Raw genomic sequence first — 18301 nt, 5'->3', positions numbered from 1 at the left:
AAAGTAGGAGAGACTTACTTTGGTATAGCAGCTACAAGTATTAGTCAGAAATGGCTAAGATGAAGTAATTTCAGAAATAAAAACCTAACCTTTTCATAATGGAATTTTAGTAATTTATTTTAAGAAAGCTTCATTAATGTACAATTCAATCATATGATCATTACTTTAATTTTTACATTGCCTATTTCCCTGTGCTTATACAAAGCTCTTTTTTGGCTCCTTTGCACTAGGTGAATATTACTGATGCTGTTGGAAATCATTGTTTGAAAATTGCGCGTATGCAACCTTTGGAAAACCTTTTTAAGTCATTACTTCAACAGCTTTTAACTTTAATTTTTTTTAATCCCATATTTATACTTATTGGTTTTTAGCAATGAAATTCTGAGGGGATAGCATTTGTGAAAAGCTAGCATTTATATGAAAGAACAAGATAGTGAGTGGTTGGAGTGAGATGACCGTGTCAACGGGGACAGACTTTTAAATAGGGCCTGTAGCGATAGGACAAGGGATAATGGTTTTAAACTAAAAGAGGGGAGATTCAGACTGAAAATAAGGAAAAAAAATTTTACAACAAGGGTGGTGAAACGCTGGAACAGGTTGCCCAGAGAGGTGGTAGGTGCCCCATCCCTGGAAACATTCAAGGTCAGGTTGGACGGGACTCTGAGCAACCTGATCTGGTTGAAGATGTCCCTGCTCACTGCAGCGGGGTTGGACTAGATGACCTTTAAAGGTCCCTTTCAAGCCAAACCATTCTATCATTCTATGACTTTTTACTAGATTTACATACACGGTTGGGGCTTTGGGAAACTTGTCTTATTTTGGGGTTGGGTGGTTTTTATTATAAACTGAGAGAGGTGAGGGGGATCAGAAGCCAATTGTTAGGACTCTACTCTTTCAAACACTGCACTGTTTGAAGTATGAAAATTGATGCATTCATACAGTCTGCAGACATATTGTGAAAAATGCATGGGTACCTGCATGGTTAAATACTCTGACAGACCATGACACACAGTTGAAGTGGTTCCTCTGTTACCGTACATAGTTAGCAGTGTTCACAGTTAGAAAAGTTAGTGATACTTTGGCCAGTTTTGCTCAAATGTTTTTTCTGTTTTGCTGTGTGTATTGGAAGAAGCGGTGGTGGTGTTTTTTTCTTTTAAACTGACTATGATATGACCTGTGATGTTGTATTCTGTGTTAGCAGCTAGGCAGTGTATTGTTTCTTTCTTCAGGTTTAACAGTGTTTGAAACAGGACAAAAGAAAATTGAAAAAAGGAAGAAATTCAAGGAGAATGATGCATCTAATATTGATGGTTTTCTGGGACCATGGGCAAAGTATGTTGATGAAAAAGAAGTAGCCAAACCATCAGAAGTAAGTACTACTTCAATGCAATAGATACAAATTGTTAGTACATCGCAGTGGTTTTAACAGAGATTCAGCTGCACTAGTAGTTTTTCCAAGCAGAAGGTCTGTGCTATGTTTTAGGGTGATAGAAACATTTCAGGTAATTTGTCCAAATAAGGTGTTCTGAATATTCTCCATTCAATTATTTGCAAGGATGTTTGGAAATACAATTAATTGTATCTGCGTGTAGAGTCTAATTAAAAGATGTTTATAAACAGAAGCAGCTTGAAAAGAACCGAAAGTAAAACTTTTTTAAAAAATAAAATAAATTAAAAAACCAAACACAAAAACCTCAAAAAAAACCCTCTCCAACCAACAAACATCCTTTTTGTTCAGTCAGTGATGCTTAGCTGTAGTCTGTGAATAAAAAGATAATATTCCATGCTTTTCAGCAGACATCACTTTTTTTACATTATTCTGTTTTTGATAAAGGTATTCTCTTTACTGATGCTTAGAAATATTTCTAATCTCATTTAGGAAATAAATGTATTCTTAATAGTAAGTAAACAGTAGTGCAGTTCTGGATTTTGTTACATGATTCTGAACGCTGAATTTTTAAAAGTCAAGATCATGTTTTATTTTTCCAGGAAGAACAGAAAGAGTTGGATGAAATAACAGCTAAGAGGCAGAAGAGAGGAAAACTAGAAGATGATAAACCTGGAGAGGAGAAGACTATATTACATGGTAATGGCATCTTCCTGCCTGTTCTCATTTTCTTGCTCACTGTGTTTCCTTGCCTGCTGTGTTAATTAGTAAGAATGGCACACAGCCTCAGCAGTTTTGCTGAGGCACCTTGATGTTTCTGTATTAGAGATAATAGCGCTCACAGGCATAAGCGTAAAGGACAGGGAAAGAGATAAACTTGGACTAGTTCCACTTCATACTGTGAAGAGCAGTGTGGAAATGTCATCTTTCAGGGTACTGGTTTTATTTATTTATTTTTAGTGGTACTAGATGCACATATCCCTTTCCTATTTTACAGAGCAAACATTGTAAAGCTGTGAGTTTGGCTTAGTTTCAACTTCAGAATTACTGCCGTTTTATGTGTTGGTACTTTCATCAGCAGGTAGTGCTTTGAGTTACGGCTTACTCACAATTTAGAAAATCACTTGGACTTTATACTTCCTCAATTCTTAATGGAAATGTTCTTGCTGTCATACCAGGAATAATTGTGTATCAAATAATTACCCTATGGAAGCCTATAGCATGTGGTACCTGCAAAGAAAATGGTTTGGTTAGGAAGTAAAATTACGTGATTTTTGGAAACTATTATTTCAACTCTCTGCATGCAAAACAGTCCTGCCTTGTATTGCTTGGCACAGATAGTTAGGTAAACCCAGTCTCTTTCCACGGCCAGGCCTACATGCACAAGCTGGAGCATCATTTCTTATATGCGTTAAAGTAGTGGCTGTCAGATAGGCATTGCTGACATTAGTACTTCATGCTGTTTATATATAGTAGATCACAACAATATTTATTGAATAGCGATGAGCATAACAAACCTGAAATATTAGCCATTGAGCCTGCTATAGAATAATTATTTTGTATCCAACTTTTCATGGTCTCTGCCTAAAATTTCACAGTGGAAGACCTCACAAGATAAACTTTAATCTTTTCAAACACAAACATTCCCGAAATATGCCATTTCGTAGATGATGTGTAAACAAGGGTACTGTGTGGGAGGTCACTTGTACAACCAAAACTGCCATAACAATATCCCAGAAACTGAGAAATTAATATGTGCACAGGTTAATGTCATGGTTATCCAACGCAAGTCTACTGTGAAGTATCTGTTTCCAGGCACAATGCATCCCTGCATGTCTGACTGTCCGGTCACTTCTTAAATCTCATTAAAGAGCAGCTGTTGGCTACTGCTGACCAATATTGGTTCACACTGGCCAAATGGATCTATTTTTCTCTAGTTTCTAATTCTGTTGACGTGACTGACACAGCACAGACCTGGCTGGAAAGTGAATTGCAAACAAACGCCAGGGTTAGAGTTGCACATTAGAATCCGTGTAGAGTTTGTGTAAGCAAACCCTTGTTGTCCTGAGAAACTCTCTTGCTCTTTGATGATGATGAGGAAGATGTGCAGGGGAGAGATTGTCTTAATATTCGTATTATCAGATTCCGAGCAGATTTTGCTGAAATGACTTAATTTGAGCTCAACTGATGTTAAATAAGATTTCACATCTGTGTCCTATGAAGCGGGGTTTTCTCACACACACACACACACACACTTCACAGCAGAACAGCTGTGTTGAGAAAAATCTTAATTGTGTGTGGCTGTTGAGCCTTTTGAAGATTATAACCTCTTAAAATACAGGCTCTTGGATTCTCAGGATTCTGCGTTTACCTTTCAGTTAAGGAAATGTATGACTATCAGGGGAGATCTTATCTTCACGTCCCACAAGATGTTGGAGTTAATCTTCGTTCTACAGTGCCACCTGAGAAATGCTATCTTCCAAAGAAACAAATCCATGTGTGGTCAGGACATACAAAGGTAGGAAGTTGTGTTTGTGCATCATAAAAACCCACTTCACTTTGTGTCTGAAGCGAGTAACTTATATGAAACTGAAGTATCAGTAGACGGAAGGAGTATTTTCGTCTTTACCACATTATGCATGTAGTTGGTTGCATTAGATGCTCACACAAGGTATTTGCCTGCATATACTTTTTCATTAACGTAGTGACTTCCTGACCTCCTTTAAGGGGACAAATATTCAGTGACTTCTGTGGGATTTGGAGTTATTTCCTAAACTACCACGTGAATAAAAGTAAGGCTAATTCTAGAGATCCCCGAAAATGCTTTTTTTTTTTCTTTTTACAGTAAAAGTACTTAAGAGGTATTTCATATCAAACTTATGAAAAGTTACATTGGTTTTGTGATGCATCAGCATTACAGGATTCACAAGTACAGCTATTACCTTTGAGAGGCGTGCCTTCTTAAGAGTTTTCTTTGATGATGCTACTTAACATTTACAGTTTCTTCTTGTGCCAGAGCCCATAACGATGTACATAATTTTGGTATTAAAAAAGTGTTTCACTGATCAGGTCTGTAAAGCTTATACTCAATTTCCTGCTACTTTTGTCTTTCATTTTCAGTATTGCTTGAGGGGAATATGCTGTGCTGCAATGGACAGCACCTTAATGATATCTGAAAGATGGAAGAAAGGAGGACACAGGGCATGCTTTTAGCTTTTACCCCTTTTTAGTTGAGTCACAACTCTGAATTCTTCTTTAATGATTGCTGCATCAAAGAGCTTGTAGCTGCCACTATCAGTGGTTTCCAGAATAACATCTCCTCCCCAAAGCTCTAGTCATTCCTCTGCCTATTATCCTATTAGAACAGACTGATGCATGAAATAGCCTTTTCCTTCAAACAAGAGATGAGTAACAGTATTGATAAGAGATGCAAAAGAAAGATGGACTAACAAATGTAGAAAAGCTGGGGGATATAAGTAGACCATAATAGAGAGGATAAAGCACCCCACTGTAACTAGGGGTGGGAGGAGCTGGACGGAGTATGAATAGAGTAATTGACATGAAATTGAAAGAAGGCACATCACACTATGAGTACTTGGTGGTTCTTTGCAATTCCTCTGGAAGAGTACCTGAAATGCAGATAGATGGGAAGATGCTGAGCCCAGGGAATCTTGAGTCAGTGGGTAGAAGCCACTGGTAGTATATGTAAGAAATGGAGCTGGCCAGAAACGGGTTTTTGTGGAAAAATTCCTCACCTGCCCCAGCTGGAAAGGCTTGGTATACAGAAACAGTCACCCAAACCCATAATTTGTATTTCTGTGCTGTGTTTACCACAGTAATGGTGTAAGTGTTGAAGGAGGGTATAAATACAGCTGTTGAAGCAAATCAATTTGTTGCCAATAACAATTGTTCTGAAGGCATCGCTGTTTCTAAAATGGAATGTGGATAGGTTATTTCTTTTCAAGATACAGTATCTGTATGTTTTGTGAAGATAAGCTTTAGCTTTTTGCTTAGAAAAGAGGGCAAGTGAACTGAGCAAATATCTAGATGCTCCACTTACTGTTTAATTATGTCCTTATTTACAGGGTGTCAGTGCAGTTAGATTGTTTCCTCTCTCTGGGCATATACTGTTGTCTTGCTCTATGGATTGCAAAATTAAGGTGAGTTATTTTTTCTGGTTTCATGTATATATTTTGTACCATAATTGAATACATAAAATGCATTTTAGAATACTTAAACGTTTGATACTTCTAGCAAGTACCTTTTGTCTGTTACTTTTATTTTTCTCACTTGAATATTAAATTATAAATTTGTTGGAACAAAGAAAGAAATAATACGCAATACTGTGGGTGTTAGAACAGTATTAATCATTTAGTAATAGCATTTAGAAGGTCACAAGTTCCTCAGGTTATCGTCTCTGTTATTATAATAATTCATTTTCTGCAAAGCCTGATTTTACAAGTAGCAATAGGTTTCTGCTGAAGTGTCTTACCAAAGCATTTGTGGTCTTGAACTAATCTCATTTAGTCCAGCATACATCATATTAGAAAGCTGCTGATTATTTTTTTTCACTAGCAAAACCTTAGGGCTTTAAAGTGGACTATGGTATGGGGTTTTTTGTTGTTTTAAGGGGGTTTTGCTAACAAGCAGCTGACGGCATTCTTGTGGATTCCTGGGTAGATAGTTGTGATTAATCAGTAGATGTCATATGTTTGTAATTAGTTTCTTAAAAGATGTTGCCATATATGTTTGCACTTAATTTCAGCATCATTATTGTTTAACAATTGACATCTTTTCTCCCTATCCCTTTTTTTTTCCAAGCTATGGGAAGTATACGGTGATCGAAGATGTCTGCGAACATTTATTGGTAATAGTCTTTTTTTTAAACTGATGTATATTTAAAACAACTTCATGGAAGGATATGCCTTAGGTTAGCGTATTACTTTATCATAGAGAGGACCTGTAGGCAACCAAGGCAAATGGTATTCAGTGTGATCTCGGCAATAAGAATTGAAAAAGGTGCACGTTTTTAGTGAACCTTTGTCATTATTCCAGGCAACTTAATGTTGATGTATAACACCTTACAACCCCTAAAACAAAACATTAGCGTACTGCAGTCATCAATACTTTATGCAAGACTCCTTTCCAAAGGCAACATTGTGAAATTAAATTGCCCCATCTTCATGTTGAGAACAGCAGCCCACTGTATTTATGCAGTGAGGGCATCTCATGCTGTGATGATCTTAAATAGGTGGTCTTTTCTGTGCTGAGTTTCTAGTGCAAAAGCATGGGGATTTTTTTTTTAGGTTCAGGTGCCATCTTTGTTCATGTAACAGGTGCTTTATAAAGCAGATGGCTGAGAGAGAGAAATATAAACTTCTTAGCAGCCTTGAATACAGAACAAAAGCAGCTGATTCTCCGTTTGAAATGGGAACATTTCTAGAACGCTGAGTGAATATATGTTGAGCAACAACAAAGACGTCTTTTTTTTCACCTAATACTTCTGATGACAGCAGTGTGGCAAAAATGATGGCTCAAAAAAGGTTCTCATTCAATAGACTGCTCTTTCTGAACAGTTTGACTGTTTTTCTCAAAAGGTCTTTATTATCAACCAGATTCACCAGCTATTTTGCTATATTTAAGTTACTGTGCCAATGTTTTAACTAAAGAGATCTCCTACAAGTCTGATGCAGTGGTCAGATTGAGGTTGAGGGGTACCAAGGTTAACGAGATAAAAGCATTCTTAATTTTCTGATCTGATATTTCCTATATTTCATACCTGTTTTCTGATTTTAAATGTTTCTCCTATAAATGTATCTCCTGTACTGTTTGTCTCTCTTCTTTTTCATAAAATGTTGGCTTTTATTACAGTGTTTTAAACTTCTCTTGCAGCTCTTAGCTGTGACCAGAACCATCTTTGAAGCCAACAGTACTTAAAGTTCTGCTTGTGTAACAATTTATGAATGAGGCACAGTGGTTGGTTCTGTGCAATGCTATTGTTTCTCTCTCCAGTGCTTTAGAGGTGTGGGGATTTGGGGTTTTTATTCTCATCATGCTTTAGGAGTTACTTTCTCACTCGAATCATTCTTTACTAGTGCTCATGAAGAACTTCAGTAAGTGGTTTGCTTGTTCTCTTTGCAATGCTAAAGACTGGAGCATTTAACTTGAATAACGTTTTTTTTTTTTAAAAAAAAAAAAACAATGCATGAATGGATAAAAGTTTTTAATCACATCTTTTTTTTCTATCTTGTAGGACATAGTAAAGCTGTTCGAGACATCTGTTTTAATAATGCTGGCACTCGGTTTCTTAGTGCTGCATATGACCGCTATCTGAAACTCTGGGACACTGAAACAGGTGGGCTTGTATTTGTAGACGCTGTTATTTGGCACTATGTTTAATTAATAGTAAATATCAAGGTATATTATCAGTCAGGGTGTTTCCGGTTGTCCTCAATATTGTCTGGTAGTTCAATGTTCAGGCTTTCATTATAGGATGAATAGTCTTTGTTTCCTAAATGTTTTGTTATCTGTAATGGTGCAATTGACACTACCTATATACCTGTATTTCATGTACCTTTTTATTTGAGATGTTTGATAGTTATTTGTAATGCTAGAACAATTTTCAGCAAAAAAGACAAGATTTTACCAAATCAGTTAATTGCATGTTTACATTTACAGGCATAAAATTAAGTAACGAAATCACACTTTAGACCTAAATGTGCTTAATTTTGAAGAATTACATTGCTTGATCTTTCGGTTAACCTGAACTTGAAGAGCACTTCAAATAAGAAAAGGTGGTGGAAATGGAGCTGCTGGTATAGGTAGCGAAGGGTAGGGCTGATGCTGTCACAGAACTGCCTGGGAGATGCTCTGTAACATTCCGCTCCAAATAGTTTCTTAAGCTAAAAAGATACAGGATAGATTTTTGTCAGTGTTCTTTTAGATTTAAGTCTATTCCTAAGACAGGAAGTTTCCATGTTTGAAAAAGACATTAGCTTTTTTGGTTAGCAGTGTCACTAGTCTCATACAGGTGACAGCCAGAAAGGTCAAAAGTCAAATTCTCCGGTGCTGAATCTGAACTCAGTTATTTAGACACGTGAAAAATGTATTGAGCTTTTGGATTAAAACAGGCTCCTGTAAATTACAGATCACAGGTAATCAGGGTATTTATGGCTGAGGCTTGAGAAGAGGTCAGTGGTTTGTTTTGCAGTTGGATTACTGTTATCCTTTTCTAGGCTTAGGATTGAGGAATTCTTGCCTGAGTTTAAGTCTCTTGTCAAGAAGACCTCTGAACCTAAGGAGGTTATGCTTTGCAAAGACAGTGGTCAGCTCGTGATAGCCTGACCAGTCCTGATGTCCTTGATGACATCCAGGGTACTGAGCAGTTATATTGTTTGGAAAGCTGTAATAAAGGTATGGAACGGTTTGTACGTGTATGTGTTTATACGGGTGCACACATGCAAACATGTGGAAGAAAGTATAATCAAAGAGCAGGGTAAATTCTATCCTCTAATCCTCTCACAGACTTTAAAACAAGTATTTCCTTCTGTTAGTAAAGTATAACTAAAATGAATGGGTTTTATCAATATCTGCAAAGGACTAATCAGCCCATAGAACTTCCAACCTGATGCACTATGAATGGCTTGTCTGTTGCAGGGCAATGTATTTCAAGATTCACAAACAGGAAGGTTCCTTATTGTGTCAAGTTCAATCCTGATGAAGATAAACAAAATCTCTTTGTTGCAGGAATGTCAGATAAGAAAATTGTGCAGGTATGTCTACTTAATGTCTCTTCCCCTAAAAATTACAATCATTAGTAACAAACAAGGTCTTATTCTGACGTTTTTATTTGTAGTGGGATATTCGAAGTGGTGAGATTGTGCAGGAATACGATAGGCATTTGGGAGCTGTCAACACCATTGTGTTTGTGGATGAAAATAGGAGGTTTGTGAGTACATCTGATGACAAGAGTTTAAGAGTCTGGGAATGGTAAGTTTAAAAATTTGAATTTTAACTTGAAGTATATTATAAGGAAACTTGAGAGTGTATTTTTAAAAGTATACATAGCACATAGGACACTGGAGTGTTCTGAGTTCCAGGTAGCTGAGGAAGAGCTGAATTTAAATTTCTACAAATTTTTATGTGATTACATATGCAGTAGCTAAAACGTTTCACAACAAAGTAGAACCAGAACAGTCCAGCTATTGTTGGTGCTAATTTCTGATAACTGTTGAAGTTGGGCATATACTCTGCAAACTCCTGCATACCGTCACTCAGTCTAGCATGGGTCATAGTTCTTAAACATTTTTGTCCAGTGAAAGGAAACATCCCTTCCAAAATCTTAGTATAATACTTTCAATGTCTTTGAAATCATTCTTAATGTCTAATAGCTAATTACCATCCCTAGCTTACTGCCCTACTGCACTGCAATATTTGAGAAGTGTTTTTAAAGCCTAAAAAACCTAAATCACTGTATGCAAAATAAAATGATTTAAATAGCATCTGTTTTATTGGTGCAGATTTTATATGTGCATTGGGGTGTACTTATTTTTAGCATCAATTATTAATAATTTATCTTAATAGTGTATCTTTTAGAATAATTTCTCTAGAGATTTTAATCTTTAAAACTAGTTGCTTCCTATCACGTTCCTGAATACTAACCAACACTTCCTGGCTTAGTACTTGAGACACTTCACAGATTTCCTTCTCCCCCAAAGAAAGCATAAGCCCTGTCAGCCTGAAGCACACCACACTCTATTAGTGATCTCTGTTCTCTCCTTTCCTCAAGGGTGTATTAGCCCTTCAATTAAGCTTTTAAAGAAATGTTTGCTCTGTTATATTAGTGTGTGTTGGTTTTGAAAGCTTTGAATTTGGATATGCATAGTATTATATAATATTTGGCCCATGTATGAAATCACTAGTTTAGTATAGCTTCATTTCTGGTTTTCTGGTAGTCTGGGTTTTTCGGCAATCATTGATACCCACAGTATGAATAAGTGAAAGTCTATCTAAGAAATTCATAAAAACATCATTTTAAATGGCTTCCGATTTTTAACACATCTTGGTAGAAACCAAATCTCTCCTATCTGAAATGTTTTCCTCAGGGTTCTAGGTACTAAGATTTTCAGCTTAGGACTTTTAAGATTTCTCTAGGATTTCAAATTTCTTTTTGAAATAATCGCTCCCGTATCTTTAGGTATCCATTTCATTTTGCCATTCACACATGCAAAGCTGTTGTACAATATGGATACTAGTTCAACCGCTCTGTGACTCATCAGTTCCTTCCTAGCCTTTTTTTTTTTTCTTTTTTCTAAACCTAGACAAGGGACTCCAATCTGTGGTATTGGAATGTTACCCAAACAGCCAGCAAAACCCTCAGAATGTCTGTGATCGGCTGCTATCGTTGCCAGTAGCAGCAGTGGTAATGACCAAAGTCTGGGAACCCAATCTTAGGCTAGACATGTAATGCTGTCACCATATGTCACTCCAAGAGGGCCTCTGTTCAGTGTTTCATAATTGGATCCATGTATTTACTGAGCTCCAAAAAGAAAAAATCTTTACAACATCATATCTGGTAAGGAGTGTCTCCTCTCTGGCAAGTGGGAGGAGGATCTCACTTGTACAAATCTGTTATTTCCTTGAGATTGAACTGCCCTTGTTTTGTGAGCTTTGTGTTGATGGCTGAAATAAATAGCGAAGTGGGTGGATTTAGTCACTCAGTGGGGAAGAGCAGGAAAGGCAAAAAGGTTCTGGCATGGGAACATCGCAACCCAATTGTTCCAGTAGCAGAAGTTTTTTTCTGTCTGAAGAAAAAAATATGTACTGAAGAAAAAAAATTTATATTACGGTAACGCTGAAGAAAGACCTCCCTTGTTTGGATAATAGGCAACTCCATTGTAGGCAATATTCTGTAATACAGTCGTCGGGGATTTTTTTTGATTTTATAAAAAGCAAATGTAATGCTGTCTTCCTAGGCACGACTTGAAAATCTTTCTCCACAGCCTGCCATGATAGATGTTAATTGGTCTGTAGGCATATTTCTATAATTTCAAGATCCAGATTTTTACAATGCGCTAAAACTAAGCTAATATATTAACTACAGAAGCTTTTCGAGCTTGAAAACTTCCGTGGGAAATTATTTCATGCTGCACCTCACATCCCTTTTTCCTAAGTTCATCAGGAAAATTATTTGCAACTTAGAGTGATTTGGCTGCTTCACCTTTTGGCATGTTTCTTCATATGTTCTTCAGCACAATATTTCTTCAGTATCCTACAGAAACAAAGCAGAAGTAATTATGACTTGAGTATGGCCTTAAAAGCCGGTAATTAAAGCTGGTCTAACTGCTTAGTTGCAATTGTCTAGAGGAATTTTGTAGTATGTTTTGTAAACACTTTGACTTGGCCAGAGCTGGTAATGGGATGCCTTGTCAGACTTCATCACAGTGAGGAACTTCTCCCCTGAGAATTTAAATATCCTTTCCCCAAGAGTTAATCCCATGCATAGATTTCCCTGTGCTGTGCGCTGAATTGCAGTTGGTTGGTTGCTGAAAGTTCAGACTGCAAGTATAGCACAGACTCTTGCAGATTACACTGTTTCTGTAGGAATCTTAATCGGAGCACTTTAACATTTGTCTGCTTTCATGTTTCATGTGGTTGTGTCATTACAGCAGGGATATTAAAGTTGGCATGGGTATCATATTCTGTGTTCTTTCTTCTAGCAATGCAAAATGTTGTTTTGTCTTTGTCTGTCTCTGATCCTACTTGGATAAACAGTGAAAAGATTTGGGCAATTGACCTTGGAGGCTTTTATTTCCTTTTACCTTCAAGTCAGCTAGCAAAGCAAGACCTGTACAGTGGTGGCTTAGTTATTATCCTGACAGGCCTAGGAGGCTTGTCATCTCTGTAAAGCTGTGACCCCCAGCAGGCCTTTTCTCTCCATCGTTCCTGGTAAAGATACTGTAGTTTCCCGAGAGAACTCTTCATGATGTGTAGATCCGAAAATTGGATTGGGTTGGGTTTGGGGTTTATGTTTTGGTGGGCTTTTTTTCCTCTTCTTTCTTTAAAAGGATTTTTCTCTCTCCTGCTTGGGGAAGAATTAGAACCCCAGCAGTTAGTACTTTTGATATTGAAAACTTTTCAGCCCTTCAGAAGTGGGGAAAGGACTTGAAGATCTTTAAATTTAAAAATTTGAACAAAAAATATATCACATGAGTTTTGAGGTCAGGCAACCATGACAGCATCTTTTTTGGTAATTTTTCTTTTTTGAGTTTTTTTTTTTAAGGGAGCAGGCTGATACTACTTATTTAGCAATTTGACCGGAAGCAAATGTGGAACATAAATGTATCTCTTTATTCTGCCTAATAGTTTAATGCAGTGTATCATGCAGTTGTCCTAAGTGTGTCTGGTAGGTTTCAACATAAAGCAGAGCTGTCTTGAATAAATTGCGGTAGATGAGCCTGCCTTCATATGTAAAGGGAGAGAAGGCAGGACAACCTGTGCTGCATTTAAATTCTTCACTGCAGTACAACTCAGCATTGGAGAAGCATCTTCTGCGATGAGACTTTTTTTAATGGGGCTTCCTGTGGGATTGCTTTTACCTGGCATCGAGGACTCCACATGACCAGTGTGGGCTCCGGGAATGCTGGACGGTGGGAGCTGATCAGGATCTGGCCTTACCGCAGCGATGACCTTGGGTCCTGTTGCGGTGGGGTTTGAAGCTGTTTGGGTATTGATGCAGAAGGGTGGAATGGGGCACGGGGGGGCTGCGCTTCCTGTGCTGTCGTGTTGGTCAGCCTCAGAGATTATGTGGTCTTTTTGTTATTCCTTTTCAGGTTTACTGTCCAAAAGTAGTCTTAGGTGTGCCTGTTTGGAAGCCAGCTATCCCTGTGCATGCTCTTATCAACAGAGCGTATTAATGGGGTTGCCCTTCTTATTCTGAAGGGTAGATGATATTAACATTTAACTTTCAGGAGCATTTGCGTTGCTTCCTGACAACAGAGCCGCTCCTCACCCTGCTGCCCATGTGCACGTTGCTTAATATGATGAGGGGAAATAACTTACTCCGCAATAAAATAGATTTGTAATTACCTTGGTAATGTCGACCGTATTGCCATCCAACAAAGCTCAGTCAACTAGTACAAGGCAGCCACCCACGCTCTCAGCTCTGATTGTGTCCCAGCAGCCTTTCTACAGTGTGAATTAAACAATGGAGTCATAACCATCCCCTTTGTATTAATTAATGTTGCTACAGAACATTTCACATGCATTTTCTGCTAAATACATCGATCAAATCTATGTTCTGCTGGAGATTCCTTTTGCTTAATGAGAAAGACATGCGCATGCCTTCCCTTTTTAGCAGTCTTCTAGTGTAGGGTATGAGGAATACTATGAATATGCACAGCCTGTTAGTAATTCAATTTATATAGTGTTTGGCGGTTCTGAAGAGTAAGGCTTAGACTGTACTCGTTTTTTTCCCTAGGCCTTTGCACGTGCCAGTGTATGTTCTCAGCGTACACTGGCACAGTCCTGTATGCAGTCAAGACCTGTATGAGTTCAAGGTTCAGTTCAGCAGTGTACATTTGGAATTGGTTGGTATCCCGTTTGGGGAGATCAGGAAGAAAAGAGCATTGTCAGAGAGAGAGACTCCCGTTTTCTTTTTTTTTTTCTTTTTAAAGAAAAGGCAGAAATATTCTAGTTAAAACTCAAGTCAGTAAGACATTCCGATAAAGTAGATGCATGTATCAGTCTATTCTTGCTACCTATGTAAGAATTTTTTAGGAGCTGCAGTTAAACTGGAGGCAATAGAGTGTCTTTGTGTTACAGTTTTACTCTTAACAATTGGAATTATGATTGTGCTTTAGACTCTGGGTCATTTGATTAGGGTAAATGCACTCTATCAGAGGTTATCCTGTACATGGCTCCGCAGCTGGAGCTCTCTAGGTGGGCATTCATAATATTTTTGAGCTTTTGCACATTTTTCCTTTGGACACCAGCATACGCTGTCTGAGGTTCAGTGACGGAGTAAATCAGCTGACTGGAGGCAGCTCTTTGGAACATCTCCATGTCTTCATAAAACACATACTTCTTCCTTTTGCAGGGACATTCCTGTAGACTTCAAGTACATAGCTGAGCCAAGTATGCATTCGATGCCAGCCGTGACTTTGTCTCCAAATGGTAGGTTAACACTTTATTGCCTTCTTAGGCCTAGTTTACACTGTCTTACCGACTATATCTCTGTAATGTTGCCGTGTTGCATCCCTCATCACCCCACACTACCCCTCCCCCAAATCAGTGTGTGCCTTATTCCAACATTGGACTGGATCTGGTTTTGATCAAGAAGTCTGTCAAAATGAAGGGTTATATCAGGATAACTCTATCAATTTAATTTTAGATCTTCATCCAGACAGGGCAAAAGGACTCTTTCTTTTCATAGAGCTACGATGTGCTCTTTGCTGCATTTAAAATACTAAGATAAACAATGGTGGGAACTGGCGATGGCTGCAAAGTTCTAAGCAAGTTCAGCAGTCTTTGTGGTGCCACCGTTAAAGCAGAAACTGCTGTTGTACATGATCCTGTTAATGCTGTTCCTTTCTGTTCTGTATATAGCTCAAATAACTCCTGTACAAGAGAAATCCCAAATTATCTCAGTGTGTCTGTGTATTAATGTTTCACTGGTGTTCTTCAATTAGAATCAAACTGAAAGAGGATAAGGATTTAGTGCCTCTAGTAATCACTGAAAATCCTTCTAACAGGACAAAAATCTCTTGTCTGTTTTGGCCAAAATTAAATAGCTTTAATGTCAACATTATTAAAGTGTTGCCAGATTTACAGTCCCATTACACTGAGTAGTGGCTGATCAACTTGTTGCACAGCTAACGTTTTCAGCCAGCTATCAGCATCAAATTGTATTTGCTTTGCAGTATATGTTTTTTATTCATAACAATAGAAGTGGGTTTCTAATATAAAAGGAAGATTCTGGAGGAAAAGATAGCTGCATTTTAAAATGTTAGCTTCCCAAGCTGGCCTATGTCAATCCCGCTTTCTGAAATTGCACAACTTGCTGTATTCTGATCCAGTTTTTCAGTACCTCTCATTCTTCCACGTTGAAATATTGGATTTCTTATTCTTTTTCCAGTTCCGGCTGGCCAGCATTTGAGTATTTGACTTCTGAGATGAGACAGTAAATGATGTTAGGGATGAAGCAGTCATCTTTTCAGCTCAAGACATCACCTGTCACATTTACTAAGATTACCTTGACCTAAAATAGTCCAATATCACACAAAACAACTTATTTCGGAATAGTTATGCTACAGATTGTGCCAGGCACATCATGCATCATTTTGGAGTTGAATGATTCCTTTAAAGAAAAGTAAATGGAAAATTTTACAGATGTGGAACTTTTGTGCTTAGGGGCACTCATTTATGAGTCTCATCAATTAAAATTTTCCTTCTGAGTGATGCAGGAAGCAGACCTTTTAAAAAGTAGGAGAGGAGAATAACATGCATTGACTACACACTTGATTTGTTTCTTGGGGAGACTGAAAAATACCCTCAAATTCCAAGTTAGTGGCTGGAAGCGTGGTCAGATTTACCGTCAAGTCAGCACATTCTATGATTCTACGTTACCGCTGTTTGCATAAAACACTGTAAAGGCAGTGACGATACACAAGAGTTCAGGACAGAAGCCTCTGTTCTATGATGTTCTGTGGCACATCATCTTCACTAGATTCTCAGGCAGGAGTTAATGCGTTGCCAAGACACAAAAAGAGATAGACAGACTTAAGATTAGAAAAGCCTGGGGGTTTTTATTTCACTAAAATGTCTTTATTAAATTGTATTCCATTAGGGCAGAGAATACTAAATAATTGCAAAAATTTATAAGGATTTTCAAACTCCCGAGTCTACCTTAGACCAGTTTTTTTCCATAAAGAAAATAAAAGGTGACGATCGTAGAGTCCCCACAAAACAGGTAATGAAATAGATAGCAGCTAGATGGGGTTTTTTCACCTCATCTGGATTACTTGATTATGTGCGCCAGCAAGCTTCCTTAGTAGATTAAAAACTTATCAGTAAGTCAATGGGGTTGATGCAGCACATTGTTAAAACAGCCAGAGCTTTTCTACAGTCCCGAGTGCATTTTGTAGGAATAGGCATCCCAAATCCTGTCAAACATAAGGTTTTGCCTCTTGGCTGTTGTACCAGGCAGAAGCAATATCAGCTGCTACCTAGAACCCTGATAGATAAGGAAAATCTGGAGTAAGATAGTGCAATAAAAGTTATAAAAATCTGTTAAAACTTTCCAGTTAAGTCTGTTTCTTCAGATGCAGCACTCTGATACCACCTTTGTTTATTGCGTTTGTAGGGAAGTGGTTGGCTTGCCAGTCGATGGATAACCAAATTCTGATTTTTGGAGCTCAGAACAGATTCAGATTAAACAAAAAGAAAATTTTCAAAGGGCACATGGTAGCTGGCTACGCTTGTCAAGTGGATTTTTCGCCTGACATGAGGTAAGTTTTTGTGGGAATGAGCTTCGTCTTAAAACTTGCCAGCACGGACACTAAATTTCGTTTTAAATCCTCTGCAACATTCATTGATGCACGGCCACTCCATTAACTCGGCATCAGACTTCTCTAGCCAAGCAGCAGAATGCAAAGTTTGCTCTTGTCATTCAGTAGGACTAAGTTATACTCAGCAGTTGCTCTGAGCAACATTTAGAAAACAGTCCATGTAGTCCAGATTCCCCGTTCCACAAAGATGATTTACGCTGCTGTTAAAGCATCCAGAGACTCCTCTTGTTTTGCCCAGCCCTGGTGCAGCACAGGAGGCTTCCATTTCTGACTTGCATCTGGCTCTTTTTCTGCACGGTCCGCAGCACAGAGTCTATTCCTGCAATAATGCACTTCTCCAGAATACCTGGGATTTGGACTTGCCCAGTTTTCCCAATTTGCAGGTCTGGTGTGGGTATCCTCATTTATTGTGCAGAGAACCATCTTTTTCATTCTATTTGCATAGTAATAAGCCCATACGTTTACCACTGCATATACATAAGATACTCACTACTGTAAAAAGTGGAGAATAACCTTGGCAAAACTGGAAGAAAAAGTGGAGAGCAGTGTCTATAAATTTTAGAGAAACTTCTGGCACTTTCTCTTTTGCTGATGTATTCTCTTTAGTTCCAGTAACACAGTGTATGGTATAATTGCATTGCTTAGCACATTTACCTCGCAGTTGATGAATCACCTTCTGCAGGACTTGTGCGCTTTAGAGCACAGCATGAATGCTAATTCTTTGGTAGGTATGTTTGCAGCCTGTCAGCCAGGGTGAAGCTCTTTTCCATTGCTCAATGTAAAAGTATTATAATACATGCAGTCTTCACACATGACACAGCTTTTATTTTAATCCTCTTAATATAGCTATGTGATATCTGGAGATGCAGATGGAAAACTTAACATCTGGGACTGGAAGACAACAAAACTCTACAGCAGATTAAAAGCACACGATAAAGTCTGTATCGGTGCAGTGTGGCATCCACACGAAACATCTAAAGTTATTACATGCGGCTGGGATGGTCTTATTAAACTATGGGACTAAAGACGATGCTACGAAGATGTAAGTCCTGCATACATCTGAGATTAGAGTGAATTCTGCTGTAAGGGTGGGTAATTTACAATTTACAATTTGTAATTACAATTACGTTTGTAATACTGCAGTTCTCAGCTAGCTGTATATATGCACTGAAAAATGGGAAATCTTCAGGAGACATAACTGAAAGGTTATAGTTCTAAATAAGACCTCTGAGTATTGAGAAGCTGAGGTCATCTGACGCATGCAGAATCAAGTGTTAGTTTGTCATGTCTCTTTTTGTGCAAAACACTCTTGTAAAATAAAATAATTTTAAGAAAAACTATTTTTGTG

General features: G+C 38.0%; 1 protein-coding gene across 1 annotated transcript in view; it reads left to right on the top strand.

Moving 5' to 3' along the window:
- CDC40 (cell division cycle 40) overlaps positions 1 to 18047 on the top strand; it is a 43889-nt gene extending 25842 nt beyond the window's left edge. The window contains exons 6-16 of the mRNA XM_009893630.1: positions 1230 to 1369; positions 1990 to 2086; positions 3766 to 3905; positions 5473 to 5547; positions 6209 to 6254; positions 7641 to 7742; positions 9044 to 9159; positions 9243 to 9376; positions 14484 to 14560; positions 16749 to 16893; positions 17800 to 18047. Coding sequence (XP_009891932.1) covers positions 1230 to 1369; positions 1990 to 2086; positions 3766 to 3905; positions 5473 to 5547; positions 6209 to 6254; positions 7641 to 7742; positions 9044 to 9159; positions 9243 to 9376; positions 14484 to 14560; positions 16749 to 16893; positions 17800 to 17977 — 1250 coding nt within the window. The 3' untranslated portion in view covers positions 17978 to 18047. The remainder of the gene's footprint in view (positions 1 to 1229; positions 1370 to 1989; positions 2087 to 3765; positions 3906 to 5472; positions 5548 to 6208; positions 6255 to 7640; positions 7743 to 9043; positions 9160 to 9242; positions 9377 to 14483; positions 14561 to 16748; positions 16894 to 17799) is intronic.
- The last annotated feature ends 254 nt before the right edge of the window (positions 18048 to 18301 follow it).

This window comes from Charadrius vociferus, unplaced genomic scaffold (assembly GCF_000708025.1).
Source record: "Charadrius vociferus isolate BGI_N301 unplaced genomic scaffold, ASM70802v2 scaffold359, whole genome shotgun sequence".
In the NCBI taxonomy this organism is placed as follows: Eukaryota; Metazoa; Chordata; class Aves; order Charadriiformes; family Charadriidae; genus Charadrius; species Charadrius vociferus.
The sequence above is the reverse complement of the archived record's forward strand: the minus strand, read 5'-3'. Positions and strand labels throughout refer to the sequence as shown.